The following is a 22352-nucleotide window of genomic DNA, read 5'->3' as shown; positions in this document are numbered from 1 at the left end:
AAACAATTGAAATTGTATTAAAAGGGTTTTTGTTTGTTTTCTTTTTCAAATTTTACATTTGGCTTTCACGGCTTTCATCTAAAAAAGTTGAAAAATTCAATATGATTTTTGAACTGGCGCGCGGAGGAAAATTTAGTGGTGAACAATGGAGTGTTTACGTCTCGAAACTATCGGTCTGACAGTTGCCCCTTAGAAATTTGATGGTCTTAAAACTAGCATATTTGCTAGCGTCGCTTCTCGGGCAAATATTTGTTTTAAGAACATCAAATTTCTGAAATTTCCGCGGAGCAACTATCAGCCGATAGTTCCTCGACAGAAACACTCTATTGTTTAATTATGAACGAGAGATACGACGCTAATTGTCTTAATAATTAGGGACTGTACGCATATACGACGGTGACCGCAAGGACGACGCCTATTAAAAAGTGTATTTATATTTTACTTTGGAATTTCGCATTTACGCAGATCTATTCAGTGTGTTTGTCGGTATTAAAACTTGCTCCTGCTAAATATGCTATGAATGCGTTCAGTTCCAAATAGAAATACGAAAAATTAGCCGTAGTGGGTCCCGTTGTCAAAAAACTTGGAAATTGGTCATTTCACGTTGTTGTTTTGTAGAGGACGGCAAAGAAATGTGCCAAGAATTATAATGCACGTGCACAGCCGTTGTTCTGCTCATAGAACCTTTTGTTTCGTGACGTTCTCGTTGCCGTTGCCGTTGCCGTCGTGTTTTGCGCAAGGTCCCCATTGTTCACTGGAGTTCGACTTTCCTTGAGAACATGTTTGAGGGTTGTCGGACACTTGTCGGTAACCAATTCCGCAAAGCCAGAAAAAGTAAATGATTATGACGATGACGATGCTGAGGATGAAAGAGGGGAAAAATATTATATCTATTTCTATTATGCTTACAGAGACAGAGCCACCTAAATTTTCGAAAATTCAAAACGGCGACCGAAAAAATGGAGAGAGGGGCTTGTTGCGAGCCGAGCGCTTTCATGAAGCACGCATCACTAATACTCGCTCGCCGTTTTCTGCACTTCTCGTCCAACTAATGGAAAGCCTGTCGGAGACCAGTTCTACTCTGTTTCGTGAACCATAGAGCATAAAAGCAGCAATAATAAACATAAAAAGCATAAAAGCAGCGATAAACGTTAAACAGACTGCGCAAAATACCAAATTGACTTGTGTCGACCATATAAATTTTTCGTTTTAGGAAACACACCGTTTCGAAGATGCCTCCGCTATCTAATTAACCGCTTCAAATTTTTCCCTGTACACTTCTTATACCTGCGTCCTTTATAGATACGGGCTTCAATGAAATTGCACAAGAGTTCTGCATGTGAGTTACCACAGTGTTCTTTGGATAGATTTTTAAACGATTTATCTATCTTGAATGCCGCAGAAGTAGAGCTGTCACTTTTACTCGAGCCATTTTCTTTTTATTGTCAATAATCTCCTCTGTGCCGAAAGCTACGCGAAAATGTAGTTAGTTCACCTGGAAATTCTCAGTTGTCTCCAAAGTTGAGGATATTGTGAACGTAGCATGTATCTGAGACCCAGACCCCGGGGGGGGGGGGGTCCTTTGGGAATTTCTGGGTGGGGATGTGCCGCTGGGACCCTAGAACCCTTAGCCTATACCAGAGCTAGCTCAGCTGAGTTTTGCTACCCTATACTAGAGTAAACTCCCCAAATCCCCCCATCTATCGACACTGTTGAGGCTGATTTGCGTAAATTTAAACTTGCCGATTTGATTTTTTTTTATATTTTTGACTGGCAGTTCCTGGTTTCCTTAGTTTAGATCAAATCTTCAACCAACTAGTCAGTTTTTTGAAAAATGATACCCTATTCTAGACCCAAACGCTCTGATTTATATACCCTATCCTAGAGTAAACTGCTTGAAAACCATACCCTTCACAGCGGCACATTCCTATATAGCAGGAGCCATAATCGGGGACGGAGACCGTAAGTCTTGGGATCTGCGCGCACCTATGATATGGGACAATTGTTCTATTTTTAGAACAAATTGCGCCATCCTGACGTCATATATCCGCGCGGATCCACGCACATGTCGGGGGCTCTCACGTGGATGTTGTCACGTTGCGTGATCAAATGATGAGAGATACGAGATTCTCTTGCAGATTTTCACAGCGATGACAGGGAAAAAGGCAAAGAATAAGATCAAGGGCTCTTATATGTCGTTTTATGCTCTGAGCTGATGGAAAAAGGTAAGTTTTTCAGGGTCGAAAACAAGACTGTGAATGAATAATATCTGCTCGCGTTAGCTGAACGCGTAAGCTTTTGCGTTTGCTCATGTGAAGAAAAGTTATGAAAGAAAACTCTTTACTCTAACATCAATTTAATTTGAGGATTCCCCAAACAATGCTTAATCATAAACAAAACCTGTTTTTGATAGTTACTTATAGTTTCTGTTTGTTTGGCGAGTTTGCAAAAGTTTTTGAGTAGCTCATTTGCATGTCGTGCAGCGCGTGCACTTTCAAGCTAGTCCGAGTCGGTGTTTTCAATTGTCAATCTTGACAAAGATTTCTTTCGTTGTCCTTTGCGCTGAGATGCTGCAACAATTTTCACCAACGCCAAAAGGCTACTAACATCATGTGTGTTTCTTCAACATAAACATAGTGAAGTTTTACACTGCGAAAATTAAAATAGACAAGGAGTTTTGATAACTCGATCAACAAAATCGAAATCGTTATTCGAAGTTGATTAAAGAAAGCGTCATCGTAACTTTGCTGATTATTTCTGCTTTATTCGCATATTTTCAGCTTAGCTTTTAATATGTTCTCCAGCATCTATCAATCTTAAACATATTCAAAAACTATAGAGTTATTGTTTGAGTTCGATATACGCTTTCACACGAAAGTGCGGCGGAAGTACAATTTGTCATGTTTACTGACTGTACAAAACAAGCATCAGCGGCCCGGGGGGGGGGGGGCACTGCCATAGATGGGCTATATAGGTATGTGCCGCTGTGAAGGGTATGGTTTTCAAGCAGTTAACCCTAGGATAGGGTATATAAATCAGAGCGTTTGGGTCTAGAATAGGGTATCATTTTTCACAAAACTGACTGTTTGGTTGAAGATTTTATCTAGAGTAAGGAAACCAGAAATTGCCACTCAAAAATATAAAAAAATCAAATCGGCAAGTTTAAATTTACGCAAATCAGCCTTAACAGTGTCAATAGATGGGGGGATTTGGGGAGTTAACTCTAGTATAGGTTAGCAAAATTCAGCTGAACTAGCTCTGGTTTTGGCTAAGGGTTCCAGGGTCACAGTGGCACATCCCCACCCAGAAATTCCCAAAGTATCTCCCCCGGGATCAGCGGGCGCTCTCATTCATGGTCATTCATCGACAACAGAGAATTCACTGAATTTTTACACGAATAAAACTGAGCAGTATCTACGGACGTAAAGTTATTGGGCCTTGATGAAACATCAAGCACTGCTTACAATTCAGGCGAAACTCAAACCAGCAATTATTTTGTTTTACTTTTCGGTCGCGATAGACTGGCAAATTCCTCGCAAGCGTGTGGCAAGAGGAGCGCCGAAACTATGAAGTCCTGACGCTCTGCCATATCTAAATATATCCAGCTAGTTGTTTGCTGTGTAATGGAAAAGCTGTTAATCTTCAACATATGTGAAATTTAAAGTGGAGTAATGTACAGCTCATGTAAAAGAAGCATCCGTCGGAACACAACTTGGTCAGCGATATATATCTAAGCTGAAAGCGGAACATACCTAAATTCGACACTGTCTTACTTCACTCAAACTGGAGCAGCTTAGGACGAAAATACTTAAGCAAAATTCCAACAGACGTAAACGCGTTGAGTTGTGGGCCATCCGCGACATCCTCAAAAATCCTTGCAGCATGTACGCGCGTGTGCCGCAGGCGATGGCGCAATTTGTTCTAAAAATAGAATTATTGTCCCATATCATGGGAACAACCCCAATACGAGAAATGGGGCGCGCTTACGGTCTCCGTCTCCGATTATGGCTCCTGCCAAAATTTAAAATAAGCGCCCCCTCGAATAAGCGCTCCCTCCCCTCCCCCTATTTTGTGGACGAGTAATGAGATAACAAAGGATGTATAGTTTTCGTCGTGTAGTATCAGATTTGTACATTGTTTCAGTTTGTGACCACGGGAATTTGTACTGGTGCAGCGATTTAACCGTTAGGATCAGCTTTTTATGTCGATAAACAGCTTATGTTGTTGTTTACATGCAGATGATGTTTTAAAAAATGATCATGGCCACGATTTGGGAAAAATTAAATAAGCGCCCCACCTCGATTAAGCGCCCCTCGTCTTCCCCTGAATTTGAAATAAGCGCCCCGGGCGCTAATTCGAGGATTTACGGCGAAATTCTTCTGCCCGGCCCCTGCCGGGGTCTTGTGCGACCCAGGCCACGTGACACATTTTCCTTTAATCTGAAAACGTATTTGGATTGAGAGGTGTAACAATTTCATCTTGTTCTTCAAAACCTTCAAGGAAAGCTTCTCCAGGTAAGAGTGAACATAAATGCTGTAGATTAAACCTCAAATCAACGAACACGAGAAGATTGAAATGTGTGAAGAGGTCCTTGAAAGGCAGCCGAAATTTCGTTTTATTGGCCTGCGTCAAAGGCAGAAAGGTTACACGTGGCGTTCAAGTCGGTTCGCGAAAATGTGACTTGATATTTTACTTCATCTGCGAGCAGAAGTTGTTGTTTTCCTGGAACTTGAATAAATTATGAAGTAGATACAGGCCCTGTTTTGTTTTGTTGTTTTTGGAAAAAAGAAAAACATCTACAGATCTTATGATCCAGCCTCAGATGCTTCAAGCTTATATATCTTTGAAAAGAAAGATTTCGTTAATATCTGTGTATTGATTGACTAATAACTTTCCTGGAAAAATCATATTGATCTAATCTGTCTTAAGATTAGCAGAACTATTGGAATTTTAGCTAGACTTCGACACTCTATTCCCTTAGGTCCTCTTGAATATCAACCCAGCCCTTATTAACACTCATCTTTGCTATGGCATCTGTGCTTGGGGCTCTGCACCTAACACTTAAACAAGATTCTTTTACTTCATGGAAGAGCTTTACGCCTGATTTACTGCAAGGGTTACAGGGAACAAGCTGTACCCCTTTTCATAACCTCAAATGCCCTTCCTAGTTCTTTTATTGCATTCGACAGAACACAGTTCTAATTGCGTAATGCATAAAAATTTGAGACCTGTGAATCTATCTATCTATCTATCGGGGGCACCAATTTGCCCCCCCCCCCCCCCTGAAAAAATTCTTCAGGGGCGAATAACGTCATGTCCATGCTTGTCACGTCTCCATGTGCTCGTCGCATCTCCATGTGTTTATCTGCTGTTACCGGCAAGTTGCGTATTTGAAGTTTGATGTTAGAGTTATGGCGTTAAATTACCTTGTAGCTAAGATTTATTGATGTCTTCATGAAATGTGCACGACTTTTGGGACAAACACAAAGGTGCAGTTCGGCTGCCTGTTGTCTACCATTTTGTCTTCGACCAAGAACCAACACTGCTTTGTGTGGAATAAATCGATGGAGGAAATGTGTCGTTTCACTTTGCTGGCTTTGATTTCTGTGCGCTAAATATATTACTTTAACTGACCGAGTTGTGTAGCTTGGCAGATGGCCATGATTCGTGGTTATAGAACCATCTTACTGAGTTGTCTAGCTCGTTATTGCACGTTAAATGAATGGAAACAGCTGGAAACAGAAGTCGCAAATTTAAGTAGAGAATGTTGATATGTAAACAAACACCTAGCAAGAATGTTCAGCTAGTTAAACGGCTTGGTGAATGACAGTTTATTTATTTTACATGAATGTAAATGATTATGTTGTTCTGGTCCCTTTTAGTTTCAGGTCATTGAAAGTAAATTAAAAACAACAAACGAAACTTGGCATAGACGCAGAGCCTGAATTATGCAATTGTGCAAACCAAAGCAAATTTCCCTTTGGGTAAACGGGAAGATTTTCATGAATGAAAATCAAAGGGGAGCTTGAAAATTGCTTACAGGCCAGAGTTTAAGCTTGTTCTTTTCTTTACGTTTTGAATTCATGCTGAGTTTAAGTCAAAACATGATATTTTGAAGGCCTACTATTTTTCCGAGTCTACCGAAACTGGTGCCGTCACGCAATGTTTTGAACAACAAATTGGCCATCGTAGTCTATACAGGGGACCTCTTCACTGGCATGGACTTTGACACTATGATATATCTGTGTGTGTAGAACCTCAGTTGGTTATGAAAAATGTTGATTTTAGCAATAGACAGTGATTGAAAGTCGGCTAGTTAAGTCATTTCAGGTATATATATGAAAGTGATGGTGTCGAATGCACTCATGATCTTTGATTACTACTAGTTTACTTTGATTGCCTTTGTAATATCATGTGGGACGTGGCTAATAATTCTGCCCCTGAAAATATCTAGCATTCCTTTATTAGGATTTCTGACATACACTCATATGCAACACGATCCCCTCAATGATAATTTTCTCACCAAATATTTGAGACTAGAGGTGGACCAAAGATCTGGAATTCTTTACCCTTAGACATGAAAAACTCATAAAAATTTACCTTCCAAAAATAGCTGAGGGGAAACCTCTTTGAAATTTCATTAAAATGTGGTGACTATCTTGAAATCACCAGTAACATCAATGAACTGAATCAAATTAGCTCAGCACCTCTGAATACTATGTAACTTACATTTATTAACTTGTATTAATTATCTAATTTACGATGTAAATTAAATTTTAATTTTATGTCAGTTGGTACTGCTAGTAAAATATGTTAACCTTTTTTACTTTAATTTATGTGCGCCCTTCCCCTTCCTCAATTAGGCTGTTCTTATATTTGCAGGTGGAAGCTAGTGTTATATTGTGTATACTTTAAGGACTGAATGAATGAATGAATGAATGAATGAATGAATGAATGCATGAATGAATGAATGCATGTATGCACGAATGAATGAATGAAGGTTGTTGAGGTTAATGTTGAGTTCTTCAAGGATTTAGAAAGCACTGTTAATTTATTTCTGCTGGAGAGTTTTGAACAAAGGTAAATATCCTATTCCAGGTCATGTAAAGTGGTTCCCCAGGTCTGCATCATGTCTAAGTCAACCTAAACCTCAGTTTCAGAAAAGTTTTGAAATTGGAAAATGGTCTGTTTGAGAGCATTCAGGTTCTGACGCTTCCAAGGGCAGGCAGGCAGCCAGCCAATAGTGGCATTGCAGCTAACCAGCAAGTCGTTAAGTGCATTCAGTGTTTAAATCTTTTGCTGAGTACTCCAGCCAGTAAATTGTGGTACACATGAAGTTTTGGTAAAGTCTTAATCTTGTGCATCAGAATACCTAGCAAAAAGGTGGTTTAACACAGTTTTCCTTGACCCTGCATTTCATTTCTTAATCCTTGTATCATTTTCATTAAAAATTTCAGGAAACTGGATACCCTGTATTCACTGGAAGTAGAATCTTCAAGAATTAGCCATGGTAAGTGTGATCTACATGTATTGCATGTGTGTATTGGGGAGTCACACAAACTCTTTATTGTATATATGCCCTCACAGAAATTAAAATTGCAACTTAAAGTGGTACTATGATGAAAATCGCATCTTTCCTATTGCATCCATTTTAAAACATAAGCAAGTAGCCTGTGTGAGAAGAAAAATGCTGTTTACTATATTCAAATATCTCTTTTCGTTCCAGAGATATTCAAGTTTTTAATATATGCAAATTAGCCCAGTGATGACGTCATGCACTCAACCAAATTTTGATCAAATGTGATAAAAAAAGATATCTCAGCCAATTTGTATCAGAAATGTTTGATTCTTTGCAGTAAGATTCTACTAAATCTGCTCCACAATATGAGCTTAACAGTTTGGTTACCATGGCAACATACTGGGTTCCAGACCTCCCCAATGTTAAAGACATTTCTGGCCACCTTTGGCATTCCATTTTGATATTTGCTAATGGTGCCTCAAATGCTTGATCCAGCAAGCATATAAATATGTTGGCTCAAGTTTGTGGCCTCATTTAATGTTTTGCGAGCTGAAAATCACTAACATATTGAAATCAAGTGGGTAGGGACTGGAAAAGAGTGAGTTGCCATGGGAACAGAATTTTATATAACCGTAGGTGTGTTTCCTGTAGAACTATTAGCCTACCAAGTTTCAATGGTCTGCGCTGCAAATTACCCAAGATAGCACTATTTATATACTTGATATAAAATTGGGTTGAGTGTATGACATCATCAGTCATCTCATTTGCATATTTTACACATTTTTCAAACTTAAATATCTCCGGAACTGATGCAGATATTTGCAAACGGTAAACAGCGTTTTCATTCTTTCACGGAATTCTATATGATACACCTAAAAAATCGAGGGGTGAAAATTTGATCATAGTACCACTTTAAAGTATTGGTTTTTCTTTTCTTTATCTGTACTCAATACAGATATCCGAATATTAGCTGGGCAGTGAACTTGTACTGTCTTTCATTTAAGTAATGATGTGTGATTGACTGTGAAACACTAGTTTCAAATTCGATTAAATCACACAACTGTAATTTCTAGCTTGTGGATTGCCTTCAAGTCTATTATTTTTGTGTTTGTTAGATGCCAGTATGCAATTGACGCTTGCTGGTGGCAAGTAATATTTATTTAATTATAGTAATTTTATCCAATATGTCGATCTAACCAGACGAGACCAATATTTCAAGGCCTCTTTAATTTTTTGCGTGCACATGTAAAAAGTACAATGTACATCCTCTGCAAGTAAAATGACCGGTTGGAGTTTGTAAAAATTAATATGTTCCAACGTACTCATGTCGTTTCCACGAAAGCTGTAAACAATTTAAATTTTCTTTGGTCACCTACACGCACATTAAGAGAACTGGTGTAATGCAGAATTACAGATGTGATCGACATTGCAAAAAAAAGGAATTAAAAAAAAAAGTTTTTTAACGCCATTAGGCAAGATGTGATCTGTTTTGTGGCAGGATATCAGTCTCGGTGATCTTAAGAAGTCGCGGACATAGTTATGTCTTATATGATCATGATGTAAGGGTGGCACATGTCGTGAGCATACAATGACAGAATTTATGTCCAATATAAACATCAATCCTGTTAGTGCGATCCATACCCAACTAGAAGACAATGGATAAAATGCAACAATCAATCCAATCCTGATACCTGCATTAAACAACTGGAAATCTAACCAACACTCTGTCGATGCTACAACCTTCAGGTAGCTCACCCCTTCGTTACGCCGTTCTTTGTTGCTTTCTGGTATCTCAACTGGTTTGACAGTGAACTTCGTTAAGGCTCCTCTTCAATTCAAGTTCAATTTCACCAATATTTCAGTCCACAGATAAGTTTAGTTCAGATATTTCAGTGCTCATACAATGCTCATACAGTGCTCTGACAGTGGTCATTCAATTCACTTCAAGATAGGAAAAGGTCCGGCCTACACAGTGCTCACAAATACCTAAATTTAATGTGGACCCTTGACCTATCGCATGTGTGACTTGCTTGTCGATCTTAAGTTGTATGCATAGACGATATGTTCTTGTTATGAGTTTGTCCTTGAGTGCAGATTTATCCGATACTGGATAAAGCACAAACCACACTCAAAATCTTTGTTTGAAAGCTGAAATTAAAGGCTGTCCGTGGATCCTGTAAACTGCAAACACCAGCCGCAAAGACTCACTCCCTGAAACCAAAGACAGCAAAGTTTTGTGTCTTTTATTTGTAGCTCCCAGAGTGCATTGGGAAGGAGGGATAAATCGTGCGTGACATAAGTGCAGCACAAAAAAAAGTGCGAAATCGATATCCATTGGAATGCTGCATTACAGCATTAAGCGTCGACTACGTCATCGCTTAATAAATGTGCTAGCATTTTTAGTAAGTCAGAACTATCACCAAGGAATTTGTATCTCAATTAAGTATTATTGTAAATTTGTTTTGTATAATTTTCAGTGGTGAATTATTATTAACAAGAATTCGGTGTTATATTAACTGCGCTACCCGGTTAATATAACATTTTGGGGGCGTGGCGGCTAAGCTAAGCAGCACGCTTCCAGTCTTTTCATTGTTTTAGCTTGTTGTTTTGTACTCTCTTGATATTCACTGCTGGAAATTATACTAAAACAATTATTTAGCTCAAGCTCAGTGAATATCCAGTTGCATGTTGTTAATGAATTATACACAAATAAAGAGCACAGTAGGTCTTATTTCAACAACTGTAGTGATCAACTTAACATCTAACAAAGCTAGGAAAGTGCCAAAAAGTGAACTAAACGGATAAAGAGATGAATAGTTGTTTTCTTGTTTCATGTGAAGGTGTAAATTGTTTTGCTACTCACTATGCGCATCTTCCTTTTGTCTTTATTTGACAACTTGTGGTTGCTGCAGACTCTGTAGTACTGTGCTGGAATTGTAGCCTGGGTGGGAGGTGCTTGAAGAGGAAAGGGAAGGGGGAATTGGCATGAAGGAATTTGCATGTGCGAGAACAAGGAGAGCACACGAGGAAGTGGAGAGGGGAATTCCTGCAATGACGCTATTGTTTTTGCCATTACTTATGCTCAGATTCTGAGCGTAAAAGTTGGGATTGGCTAGAATTTAATTTGTGTCAATCAAGGACTTAATTCCCTGGTCTGATTGGTTAAAATCAACATCACGCTATTTCAGTAACCTGACTGAGCACTCGAGTAAACAATCTCGCACATGGCAGAAGAACATGGGAAAGATTTAGAATTGTCTTTGCGGAAATTGTTGTTTGATTTAGAGAGAAAAGACCTCAGATTTAAATTGAAAGAGGAACAAAAGACAGCATTCTGTTGCTTTCTGAAAACTTCTTGCACTTGCATGCGATCTTTTTTGCAAAATTATCCTTTAATTCTGGAAACATGCATTTATGCTGAAAAAGAGCATTTGCGGCAGTTTTCCACTTGTTTAAACTGATGTTCTTTATGACCTATTGACTTTGTTGATTTGGCAAACTTTTTACAGTTACGTCTCCATCTGGGTAGCAAATCACGACCTTCACACCAGCAAAGTGTCGAGGTCATCTACATTGCAGCTTGACAGCACTCTGGAATGCACTACTCTGGACATTTCACAGCTGGGTCATCATTGCATGTTAATTAGGGGGTCGAGTGAGAAAAACAATAACATTGTTGCAGGTGTTTCCCTCCCCTCTTCCTCACATGTCCTCCTTTTTCTCACACGTCCAAATTCCTTCATGCCAATTCACCCTTTTCCTTCCCCTTGGAACGCCTGCCACGCAGGCTAGTGGAACTGTGGGGCTCCACAGAATATCCAGTGCAGCAGGCTTCTTGATTTCGTAGATTTGTATACAAAGTTTGTTTTAGTGTCTGAAGCAAGATGCTCACGAATGAGCTTGTTAATTACTGTGGCAAGAAGCCTGTGCAGTGCAGACAAAATTATCCCCTACAATCATGTGTAATGCACATGAAGATTTCCTGTGGTATGGAATCCTTCTCACCAAACATATCTTTTGGTTTTCTGGAAGAAAAAGACTAGCCTAATTTCAAGATTGTTTTTAAATTCATGTAACATCGAATAGTCATCTTTACTTTAATGTGACTTTATCCAAGGTACCTGTTGAAGGGATTTTATGGAAATGACTGCACTCTGGAGTTTGCTTGTGAATAAGAGTTTCAAATTTCTCAGATACCACACATAAGATCAATATTTCATTACATTTCCAGAGATGGCAAAAATATACGGCCTTTATGCCTCCATCAATGGCAGATTTGTCTCTTGTGGTACCATGTTAATTACAGCCACACACACATTCACAGTCACATCTGTTAGTAATTTGATTACCGCACAAGGATAACATTCTCAGGTATTCATCTGCTGAAATAAAATTTCTAGTTGAATGGTTACAATTATAGTAAGCCTACAGTTTAATGCTGGTGGCACTGGTGGCCATTATATTGTCACCCAAATGCCAAGTCTGTGATTAACTAAACAGCTGAGTTTCTTTATGCATGTTGTTTGTTGCTTACTCAGCTACCGAAGAAAGTAGTATTATAGTTCGTGGTACTAGTCTAGATCAGTTTTGCAAACTGATCTGATACATTGCCAACTATAAATACTACTTACCAGCTTGAGGGAATATTTTTATGGTTTCAAAAAATCCAATCCAAAACAAATTTATAATTAAATGGAAACTATATATTTATTTACGGTGATGGTGCGTTTAATCCATTGCGTGACGTGATTGAAAAAAAGGAAGTTATAAGACGGGACTTTCCCTAACGACAGAGCAAGTTCAAGCATGCCTGTCATATGATTTTCGTGTGATTATTAACAACCAATGAGCTGCTTTTGGCACTTCCTCCGTCTGATATCAGTGCTGCCATTTCTGATCTCCATCACGTCCCAAAGTGGTGTTCAACAAACTCTCTGTTAACCAACCCAGACAAAACAGACAAAACTAAGCTCCTTGTTGTTGGAGTTCCACAATTAGCATGAAAGCAGCTAATTGGTTGTCAACAATCACACGAAAATCATATGACAGGCATGTTTGAACTTGCTCTGTTGTTACGCAAAGTCCTGTGTTATAACTTCCAGTTTTTCTGAGGATCATGTCACGCAATGGATTAAACGCACCATCACCATAAATAAATATAGAGTTTCCTTAAAATTATTAAACTTGTTTTGATTGGATTTTTGGATTAAATTTTTTGAAGCCATAAAAATATTCCCTCAAGCTGGTAAGTAGTGTTTATAGTTGGCAATGTATCAGATCAGTTTTGCGGTACTGCCAACTGTAATACTACTGAAGAAGAAAAGCAAAGGGTGCTCTCGGGGCGTGATGTCTGACACTAGCTTTTTGCTCTCGCCCCTTGCGTTCGCGCGACTTCCCCTTGGCTCTGGCTTTCTCCTGCTTAGAGGAAACGGAAAAGACTGCTACGCAGGCTAGACACTAGCTTAAACGTAATTTCATCTAAAGCTTCTCTTTTAGTTACCTGTATCCCCAGCATTTGGCAATTAATGTTTTGCTGTTCCGATAACATTTTCCTTACTTTTTACATGTTAGTATTTACATGTAGTTCGCTGTTTTCTTTTTGCTGAAATCAGGCTGAATCTTTCAGCATCCTGGATATCGCTATTTACACTGTGATTTGACACTTCATCATTTCCGCATCAGTTTAGGACTGAAGCAGGAAATGAAAGCGAACCGTATTTGTTTAAACATGTTATTTTTGGCTGTTTTTTTAAGTACCCAGTCAGAACATGACTCGGCAGGTCTTGCTGTGTACTCTTTAAAGTCACTAAGATTGTCAGACCATTTAGTTCTGTAACGCCATGGCCAGGTTCATCACCATGATTATTTCAGCGTTCGTGCTGTCCAAGTGTTTGTTTCTGACGGCCTTGCGACAGTGTAGTACAGACGGTATTAGAGGCCTAGCTGGTTGCGAGTGCAAGTTCATCGGGGCTTGTAATGTCCATGAAACCCACAGGCCTGGCTTGGATATTGCCGACCACTTGCCAAGAGGATTGAATTTGTACGGCTACCGCGAGAGTGCTTTAATTGATAGAAATTTGGCCTATTTATGTGAAGGTGAAACAGTTGCCATACTGTTCGACTGTAACAGTCGCATACCACTCTATGCCGCTACAGTGATAACAGGCAGTCAGTTGAATGCGGCAGATCGTGGTGGTCGACCGCAGGGTGTTGCGGGAACCTTTAATCAACAACGCAGCAAGTTACCCGCATATTTTCAGCAATCGGGCATGGATTACGCACAGGCGCTAAACCGAAAGATTTGTTATAAGAAACATAGCGATCAGGAAATCATTGACAATAACTGGTACAAGGCGAAGAACTTGATTGCCCTGTCGTCTGTGAACGTTGATTGTGGTAGTAGAACTGCGAATGAAGTACGAGCCACAATTCACAGGGGGCACCTGATCGCGTCCCAGTACGGCAGAGGAGATCAACGGAAAAAGGAAGCAACTTTTGTTTTTACGAACGCTGTGCCCCAGTTTGGGGTTTTCAATTCTGTTCCGTGGAACCATTGTGAAAGCAAGCTCATTAAATGGGGCCAAAACAACTGTGCGTTACAAGCGATGCAAAGTGTTCGGATGTTCATTGTTGTTGTTGCGACTCCTTCAACATTTTTCGGCCCCTCAGAAACGAGATTTTTTGGGCAAAGTGGTTTTAGTGACTATCAACACGACGAGGAATTCCCTGCAAATGTCCCCAAAGAGATGTGGACCGCTGCTTGCTGTACTTTCCAGTACAAAGATGACGGTCGAGCTGGTACAAAGAGTACGGCCTTTTGGCGGGAAAACGTTCCCGGGAAACTCCCATGTGAGGAGCTAAAAGTTAACGCGATGGAAGAGAGGCTTAAACGAAAGGGAATAACAGAAATAAATTTGTTCCCTTTTCATGGTCAATGCAGAGATGAGAATAACTACGTCAGTTTATCATAGCACGAAATCCCTGCAGGGCGGAAGCGCCAATTTGATCAATGACGGTGACAACTTGCATAAGACAAAGTTCCCAGATACCAAGCAGAGGATCAAATATCTTTTTGATGGTGAACACTCCTCAAACATAGCTCAAATATGTATGTAATTTAATGGTAGACGGGCTTTTCAGTCACTCAAGGACAATCGAAGACACTAAATGAAAAGCATTAAAGTTAATAATCAAGAGCAATCTGTGTATTAATGTAGATCGTGAAGGATAAAAGGGTACCTTTAATCCAACAGCTCTCGTTTCCTCCTTGAGCTTTCCCTGCTATTGGCCATTGCGATAAAACGGTAAAAATGACAGCTCATAGGGCGCAGTTTTCACCTCGATCAACTCCATCGTGGCTGCCATTTTGACAATTCAGGAAAAACTAATATACTACAGGCTGCATTTGCATATCTACCTGGATTTAAGAGAAGGTACCTCCAGAAAATCGGCGACTGACTTTGCTCATGTCGTTTATTTGGAGGGAGGCGGGCTGTTTCCTTTGCTAGCTGGAGTTTCTGTCGTGCTTGGGACTGCTTCACTTGATTCTGTGTGTTGTTGGCTTGTAATTGCTCCTTTGAGGAAAAACCTGACTCTCTACAATTCCACCCCCTCCCCTTTCTCATCATGCATTTTCCCTAGTTTTCTGGGACCTATTCTCTCTGCAAAACAACGCGTCTTCATTTGAAACTGTCGAGGGTCCAGGTTTAAGGGTAAACGGGCTGATGTAGATGTTGCTTTAGCCAGCGGAGCAAAGTCTATCCGGGTGATTCATAAGGGACAATGAGGATAGAATTACTGCGATTTGCATTCTATGCGTCGGCCAATACATTTTGTGAACTGCACCATTTGTGCTAAACGAGTCTTTGCCGATCTGACCCGGGCCGTTGCAGTCTGAACATAATTATTGTGAGCTTTGTGCGTCTTGGTAAAAGTCTTTGGCCCATACTGAGAAACGAGGTCTTAGGGGTCAATTCTAGCTGGACATAGTGAAATTTGTTGTGAATTTGGAGTGGGCCAAAGCCTTGAAAAATATTTTGTAGTCAGGAAGTGCCGGGTATTTTCTGCTCAAAATATCACGAACATCCTGGAACTTGCCATGGCGCGAAGGATGTTCAACGTGAAACCGTGAGTGAGACATTTTGTTTGAGCCGTTTTGCCTCTTTAGGGTAAAGGGAGGCTTGATGGTGCCTTAATTGTGTCATTTCCGGCCGTGGGTCGGGTTGACATGACATTAGAGAGATTTGTGGATCTTGCTGCATATTTCGTGATTTCTGTTGTTTTCGTGTCACATTCACAAGCTCTGGATGCTTCGCTCAGTTGATTTACATGATCGTCGATTTAAAGTTTTCGCCATTTCCGTGATTATTTGCGTGGAACTATTCTTGGGTAAAGGATGTTAGACTGAAACTTTGATTCCCAACTTAAGTCGGACCGTCTGACCTCTTGTTTACAAATTACGAGTGATAGGTTCGTTATTGACAGGTGTAAAACTATGATATTTGCAACATGTCAGAAATCTGTTTCTTGTTGTACTATAATCAAAGCAAGCGGTCTTAGGCCATACATGCATGTTCATGTGCGAATATCTAAACGTTATTCCTTACTCGCAAACCGAGAGATTTGGCGAAATGTTTCTGCTGACCTGAATTTTCTTGAAGTACCTTCGATCAAATTTGCGTAGATATATATTGTCAATTACTGTATTTTAAAGTGAAAGCAGAAACAAAGCGCAAATCAGCGAAACAAAAACAAAAAACTGCCGGGCAATGTTTTTCTTTAAATTCAAGGCTACAAGCAGTCATTCCGCTGATTTGAGCAATATTAGATTTCACATACGTACCCTGGGTGCCAGGATTATTTTCCTCGCTGCTCCGCTCCTGGCTAGCGCAGCTTGGCCGCTTTGGGACCTCGAACCTTTGAAAAAATTTACCTAAGGAACCCAGGGTATCACATACACTACTTTCACTTCTAACCCTTCAATTGTAACATTCAACCAGCACTAGCTCAAAGGGCAATTGACACAAAGTTATCAAGATTCTCACCAAATGGAAACCGGCATCGGATCGAGGATGTATTTCTCCATGTTCTGGCCGAGTTTGGGAGTGATCTCTTCAGTTTCTTCTGACAAAAGCGGCGCTGAACTCCCTTTGCAACTTTCAAAATATGATCGTTGCTCGACCTGTAGACAAAGGAATTTGAAGCATGCGGGTCGTCTATATAAGCCAATCGGCGCATCGCAGCCAATGGCAGTTTAAAAGCCCAAGCCTGCCCCGCACGGGACTTGATTGCGTCATTATAAACGACCCGCGTGCTTCGAATTCCTGTGGCCACGAGTCGAAGACTGATCATATCTTGAAAGCTGCAAACCGGAGTTCAGCACGGCTTTTCTCAGTGGAAACTGGACAAATCAATCCCAAACTCGGCCAGGACATTGAGAAATCTGCTCCATCTGATGCCAGTTCCCGTTTGGTGAGAATTTTGGTAACTTTGCGTCAATTGCCCTTTGAGCTAGTGCCGCTCGTGGATTACACCGGTTGAGTTGCTTGCCTTTATTCTTCTTTTCTTTTCTTCGACCTGATGCTGAAAATCCGGCGATCTCGTAAAAAACGCCGTGCACAGCATGAAACGGCAAAAAACCACGACACATTAATTCTAAACTTCAGTGAACAATACTAATTAAGAGGAACCTTAAATTTGGAGAACGGGAACGAATTTCAGCGGCCATTTGAAGTTCGTCTCAAGATTTTTATTGCAACGCTCCACTCGCACAGAGGATGGTAAGCCTGTGGTCTAAGAGGTGCTCGTAAACCCCCTGGGTTTTTAAAATTAATATTCTTAGATTTGCCTCTCTTTACTACTGTCATCTCTTTTCTAAGGGGTAAAAATCAGCTACCATTGTTAATACAATTGCAACCTTTGCGATGTTATGAAAGAGAGGTGACGGAGATACCATTTTCAAGAATACAAGAAACTGAAAGTGTCCGCAATCATCTCAACCATTTTTTCCGCAACTTTCCTTGAAATCTTTGGCTTTTGATGTTGTGACTACACCAGAACGGTCGCCCCAGGTTCGAATTCCGCCCTCACCACGTTCTGGATTTGTTTTATGGTAGTCTCCTGATTCATAAAGGCATCCATGCTTTCTCTTTCATGCCCTGCCACAGTCCCACAGTCCCAGCATTCATGCATAACCGTTGAAAGAAATGTTACAAATAGTGTTCACCATGTACACAAGCCTTGACGTGTCACCATTTTTTTCTGCAGTTGTCCTTAACATCTTTGGCTTTTAATGCTGTAACTACACCAAATAAAGAACTTGGCCTTAGCTCGCTACAATTAGCTTGCATTCAAGGGGACATCGGAACCTTCAGTGACATCCTGAACCACAGTCCTAGCAAACTCGACAGTGTCATAGCAGTGAGTGTCAAGATTGGTCACCGCTCGTCTCATTTTCCTGGTAAGTCTGTCTGGGCGGTGCTGACCCTGCAACATTCTGTAGAACATAGGCAGCTGAGAAAGCTTGTTGATACAGTCTTTAAGGATTGCCATTCTCAGTCCTTGATACACCTGGCGGCAAGAAGTGGACAGGTACACCATCTCCGAAGGGTTCTTGATTGTGGTGAACAGGTTAATTCTGTGGCGATGGAATCGTCAGGCGAAACGCCCCTAATATTGGCTTCAAGATTCAATGACGAGGACGTTGTTGAATTCCTAGTTGAAAGAGGTGCCTCCCTTGAGATGTGTGACTCTCGTGGTTGCACGCCATTTCACCATGCGGCTGAAGTTGGTAAACTGAGAAATATGCTACGATTAATCGAGCTCGGCGCAGATGTTTTTAAATTAAATTTTCAAGGATATTCAGCATTTCATTTGGCTGTTGCAAGTGGTCGCACGGAGGCCCTCCGTCTGCTAATTGAGCATGGTCTAGATGTCAACAAAGCCACCACCCCTTCCACTACCGACAGCAGCAGCACTAGATACACACCTCTGATGTTAGCTGCAGAAAAGGGCCACGCTGGGTCTATTCACCTTTTGCTAAATAATGGTGGGGAACTGAATAAAGAGAACGAAATCGGTTGGCTACCTTTACATTCAGCCGCTGCAGGAGACCACACTAATGTTGTTAAGTTCCTTATTGAAAAAGGTAGGAATTGGAATGCGTTGCCAGTAACTCGCCACGGCACAACAGTTCTTCACCTTGCGACTCGTCTAGAGTTGGTCAGGTTGCTTGTTGAAGAAGGAGCTGACATTCGTGCAAGGGACAACCGCCATAAAACACCATTACATGTTGCTTCTGAAAAAGGACAAACAGACACGGTAAACTATCTTCTAAACCAGGGTGCTGATGTCAACGCAAGGGACGAAGATGGCCTGATAGCCTTATACTATGCTTTGAAGGAAGGCCACGCTACTACAGCCAAAGTTCTGATTGACAAAGGAAGCGATTCTATGCTCATAAATGACAAAAACGTTTTAGAATTTCATGAAGCAGATTTACTTAAATTATCTGCCCGTAAAGGTTCCACAGCTGTCCTGCAACTTCTTCTTAACAAAGGCTTATCTGCAGATACTGTGCACAGTGAAAGCAGTTCATTACTGACCCCACTAGAAGAAGCATCTAGCAACGGGCAATGTGATGCGGTGACGTTCCTGTTAGAACGAGGAGCCAGCATCAATGGGGATGTTGATTCGCGAGCGGAACTTCTTCATAACCGCCACCTAGATGTGGAAGAATACTGGAAAAACATCTCGCCCCTATATGCTGCCTTACACGCAAGACAGGCTGAAACAGCCAAACTTCTTATAGAACGCGGGGCTGACATTTCAAATTTGGATAGCAGTAAAATTGGGTCTCTTAAAATGCTTGCTGCGGAACATGGTCTCCTTGATGTTCTTGGAATGCTTTGCAATCACACACTTGATGACGTGGAAAGCTTTTCTATGAAAAACGCTGCTGCAATACTAACATCAGCTGCCTTCCGCACTGATATTGATGTAGTTTCCCGTCATCTGCAAAATGGTTTGGATGTAAATGCAAGAGCTGGGAATGGGAATACAGCTCTTCATATCGCTCTACTTCGAGGTGCACATCCTAAACTAATAGAAATGGTTAAGCTTCTTGTTGAATTTGGTGCAGATATAAACGCGAAGAATAACAAACTTGAGACACCTCTTCACTTTGCTGCAGATTTAAACAGCGAAGAAATAGGAAGCCTCCTTATTGAACTTGAATGTGAAGCAAACTGTGAAGACAGCCTCACAAGATCGCCCCTTCACCGCGCTGTCGGAAGGAGAAATAGTAAAGTCACTGAAATGTTGCTGCAGTTTGGTTTAGCTGTCAACCAAAAATGCTGTAGGGAGGAAACTACCCCTTTACATGTCGCTGTCGCTGTCGCAAAAGGATCAAAAAGTATTCACATACCGCAGGTGTTGTTACAACATGGCGCTGACACGGAAGCTAAGAATGCTTTAGGTGAAACACCTCTTGCTTCAGCAGTAGCGACAAATGGTGGAAATTTTTCCTTGGTTCAGTTTTTCCTGCTTGAGGGAAGCAGTGTTAATACACAGGACAAAATTGGTGAGACTCCTCTTATGAAGGCCGTGAGAAATGCGGTCGTACCTGTAACTGGATACACCAACATCGTGGAAGTTTTACTCGAACATGGCAGCTCTGTGAATAACATTGACCAGTATGGAAGAACCCCACTTCATTTTATACCTTCATGCACCGGTGTGGAAGTATGCCAACTTCTTTTAGACCATGGCTGTGATGTTAATCTGGCTGACTACAACGGTGAGACACCCTTACATGTAGCAGCGACTGGTAACCCAGAAATTGTAGAGAGGCTGCTTCAACAAGGTGCACACGTGGGAACCCTAGACAGGGACAATCGTTGCCCTCTCCATGCAGCTGCCTATAGTGGTGATTGCAGGTCAGTGGAGTTGTTGATTCAACGTGGAGCGGATGTTCACCTAGCCGATAGTCAAGGCTGGTCTCCCTTGCACTTTGCAGCCGCTGGAGGTAACTTTGACAATGTAAAAATTTTAATTCAGGGCGGGAGTAACGTCAAAGCCGTTGATGGAAATGGAAGAACTGCTCTACACTTGGCGGCAAAACGGGGCTTCCTGTATCTTGTCAAATTATTGGTTGATCATGGAAGCGACATAAATGCAACAGATTTCAATGGACAATCAGTGCTTTCTGCGATGTACAAATTAACTTCATTGGAGTACTATTTGGAGGACCCTCTACAGTTGTATCTTGACCACGGAGGTGACAAGCTTGCTGTAGATGACGAAACTGGTCGAACAACTCTTCATTTTGGTGTAACCCAGGAGTTCGTGTCTTCAGTCAACAGCCTCTTAGACGAAGGATTGGACATTGAGGCAATAGATAAGAATGGAGATACTCCTTTGCACAGAGCTGCGATGAAAGGAACCGAGGAAATGTTACAGCTCCTTATTGACAGAGGAGCAGACTTGACTGCGGTTAACAGCAAAGGGCAGACACCACTGCTGGCCAGCTTGGCTAATCACAAAAGTAATTTGTTATTGAAACACGTACAAAACTTCCAAATAGCAGATAATTATGGCAACACGGCTCTTCATCTTGGTATATACAGACCCAGTCCCGATGATCCTCTTCTTGTTGATCCTTGGATCCAACCTTCGGAATTATCGAAAGACGATATAATCTTCCTGTTGAACGCAGGGGCCAGTGTTCATTGTCGAGATACGCAAGAAAATACGCCACTTCACATTGCTGCAGCGGAAAATAGATGTGAGATTGCAGAGCTTCTCATCAAGGAGGGCAGCGATGTTAATGCAACAAATATGCAGGGCAGAACCTGCCTTCACATGGCGACTTGCTCTCGGACTGGTGTGCCTGGCACTTTACAAATGCTTATTCTCCACGGAGCAGATGTAAACGCCGTAGATGAGCTGGGCAGTACCCCTCTTCACATTGCATTTACTTTACCACACCTTTCGATGGTAGAACCACTGTTGAAGCATGGCAGTGATCCTAAAGCTGTGGATTACAAAGGGTGTACTCCTCTACACCTGGGCTGCTGCTTTTGTTACATAGACGCCTCTGTGATCTCAATTATGATCGAGCACGGAAGGTAAGAAAAATTGAAGTTTTGTCTTGGCGTCATTCCGCTAGTTTTATCTTCTGAGTTTTTGTCATACGAGGAAAGATCATAAATAAGAAATTGTTACTTTAGGAGACAACAAATGCCAGCAAATGTCTCTTCGTCTATTACAAGGACTATGGTTAAGTTAAGAGCTTGGTGTTTTACGCTACGCATTTACTAACGGTACACATCTGTTATGCACTATTTACGTGTGTTTTTTCCCACAGTGCTGTCGTCCTGATTCTGCGACAATGTAGGAAAACTTAAAACCATTTTTGTTTGGAAACAACGATGACGTTTCGACGTTCGCTTAACGTCATTATCAAGTCAAATGAGTGAATAAAATGGGTACAAATTTAAATATAAACTACGAATTCCTAAGGGACACGAATGCAAAGGAAACAATGATAAAAACTTGATAAAAGATTCTGAAAAGTGCTAAAATAAAAAAATATTTGCACGCAAAGAATCGCGTAAAACGTTTGGCACGAATTGAGTCTTTCTGTGTGTTCAACACAGGGCTTAATTCCTTAATGAAAAGCATTTCAAAAACTAAATAATCAAACTTAGATCTGCATTTCTTCAAAATGGAAAATTGTTTGTGTTCTAAAGCAGACTTCGTTAGCCTATGCTCCTTTATGTGCCTGCCGATTGCCGAGTATTTGTGTTCGCCGATGCGTTGGTGTAAATGTCGG

General features: G+C 41.0%; 2 protein-coding genes across 8 annotated transcripts in view; both read left to right on the top strand.

Moving 5' to 3' along the window:
* Positions 1 to 232: 232 nt before the first annotated feature.
* Positions 233 to 22352, top strand: part of LOC145480989 (uncharacterized) — a 28295-nt gene continuing 6175 nt past the window's right edge. Inside the window, exons 1-4 of one of the 7 annotated variants that reach the window (XM_081459355.1) lie at positions 233 to 740; positions 826 to 2225; positions 7038 to 7510; positions 17786 to 21645. In XM_081459355.1, coding sequence (XP_081315481.1) covers positions 7508 to 7510; positions 17786 to 21645 — 3863 coding nt within the window. In that variant the 5' untranslated portion in view covers positions 233 to 740; positions 826 to 2225; positions 7038 to 7507. Of the gene's footprint in view, positions 2226 to 2248; positions 4515 to 7037; positions 7511 to 17785; positions 21654 to 22352 lie in introns of those variants that run through there. The other 6 variants (XM_081459372.1, XM_081459391.1, XM_081459381.1 and 3 more) reach the window with 6 other exon arrangements.
* On the top strand, positions 8083 to 16142 carry LOC145481807 (uncharacterized). The gene is made up of 2 exons (XM_081460352.1): positions 8083 to 11157; positions 11202 to 16142. Exon 2 carries the CDS (start codon positions 13360 to 13362, stop codon positions 14488 to 14490), a length of 1131 nt encoding a protein of 376 aa, XP_081316478.1. The 5' UTR covers positions 8083 to 11157; positions 11202 to 13359; the 3' UTR covers positions 14491 to 16142.

This window comes from Orbicella franksi, chromosome 1 (assembly GCF_964199315.1).
Source record: "Orbicella franksi chromosome 1, jaOrbFran1.1, whole genome shotgun sequence".
Lineage (NCBI taxonomy): Eukaryota > Metazoa > Cnidaria > Anthozoa > Scleractinia > Merulinidae > Orbicella > Orbicella franksi.
This window is presented reverse-complemented; position numbering and strand designations above follow the sequence as displayed.

What these genes read in the sequence shown, in the direction of transcription:
- LOC145481807 (XM_081460352.1), top strand. Translation starts at nt 13,360, where the DNA reads ATGGCCAGGTTCATCACCATGATTATTTCAGCGTTCGTGCTGTCCAAG.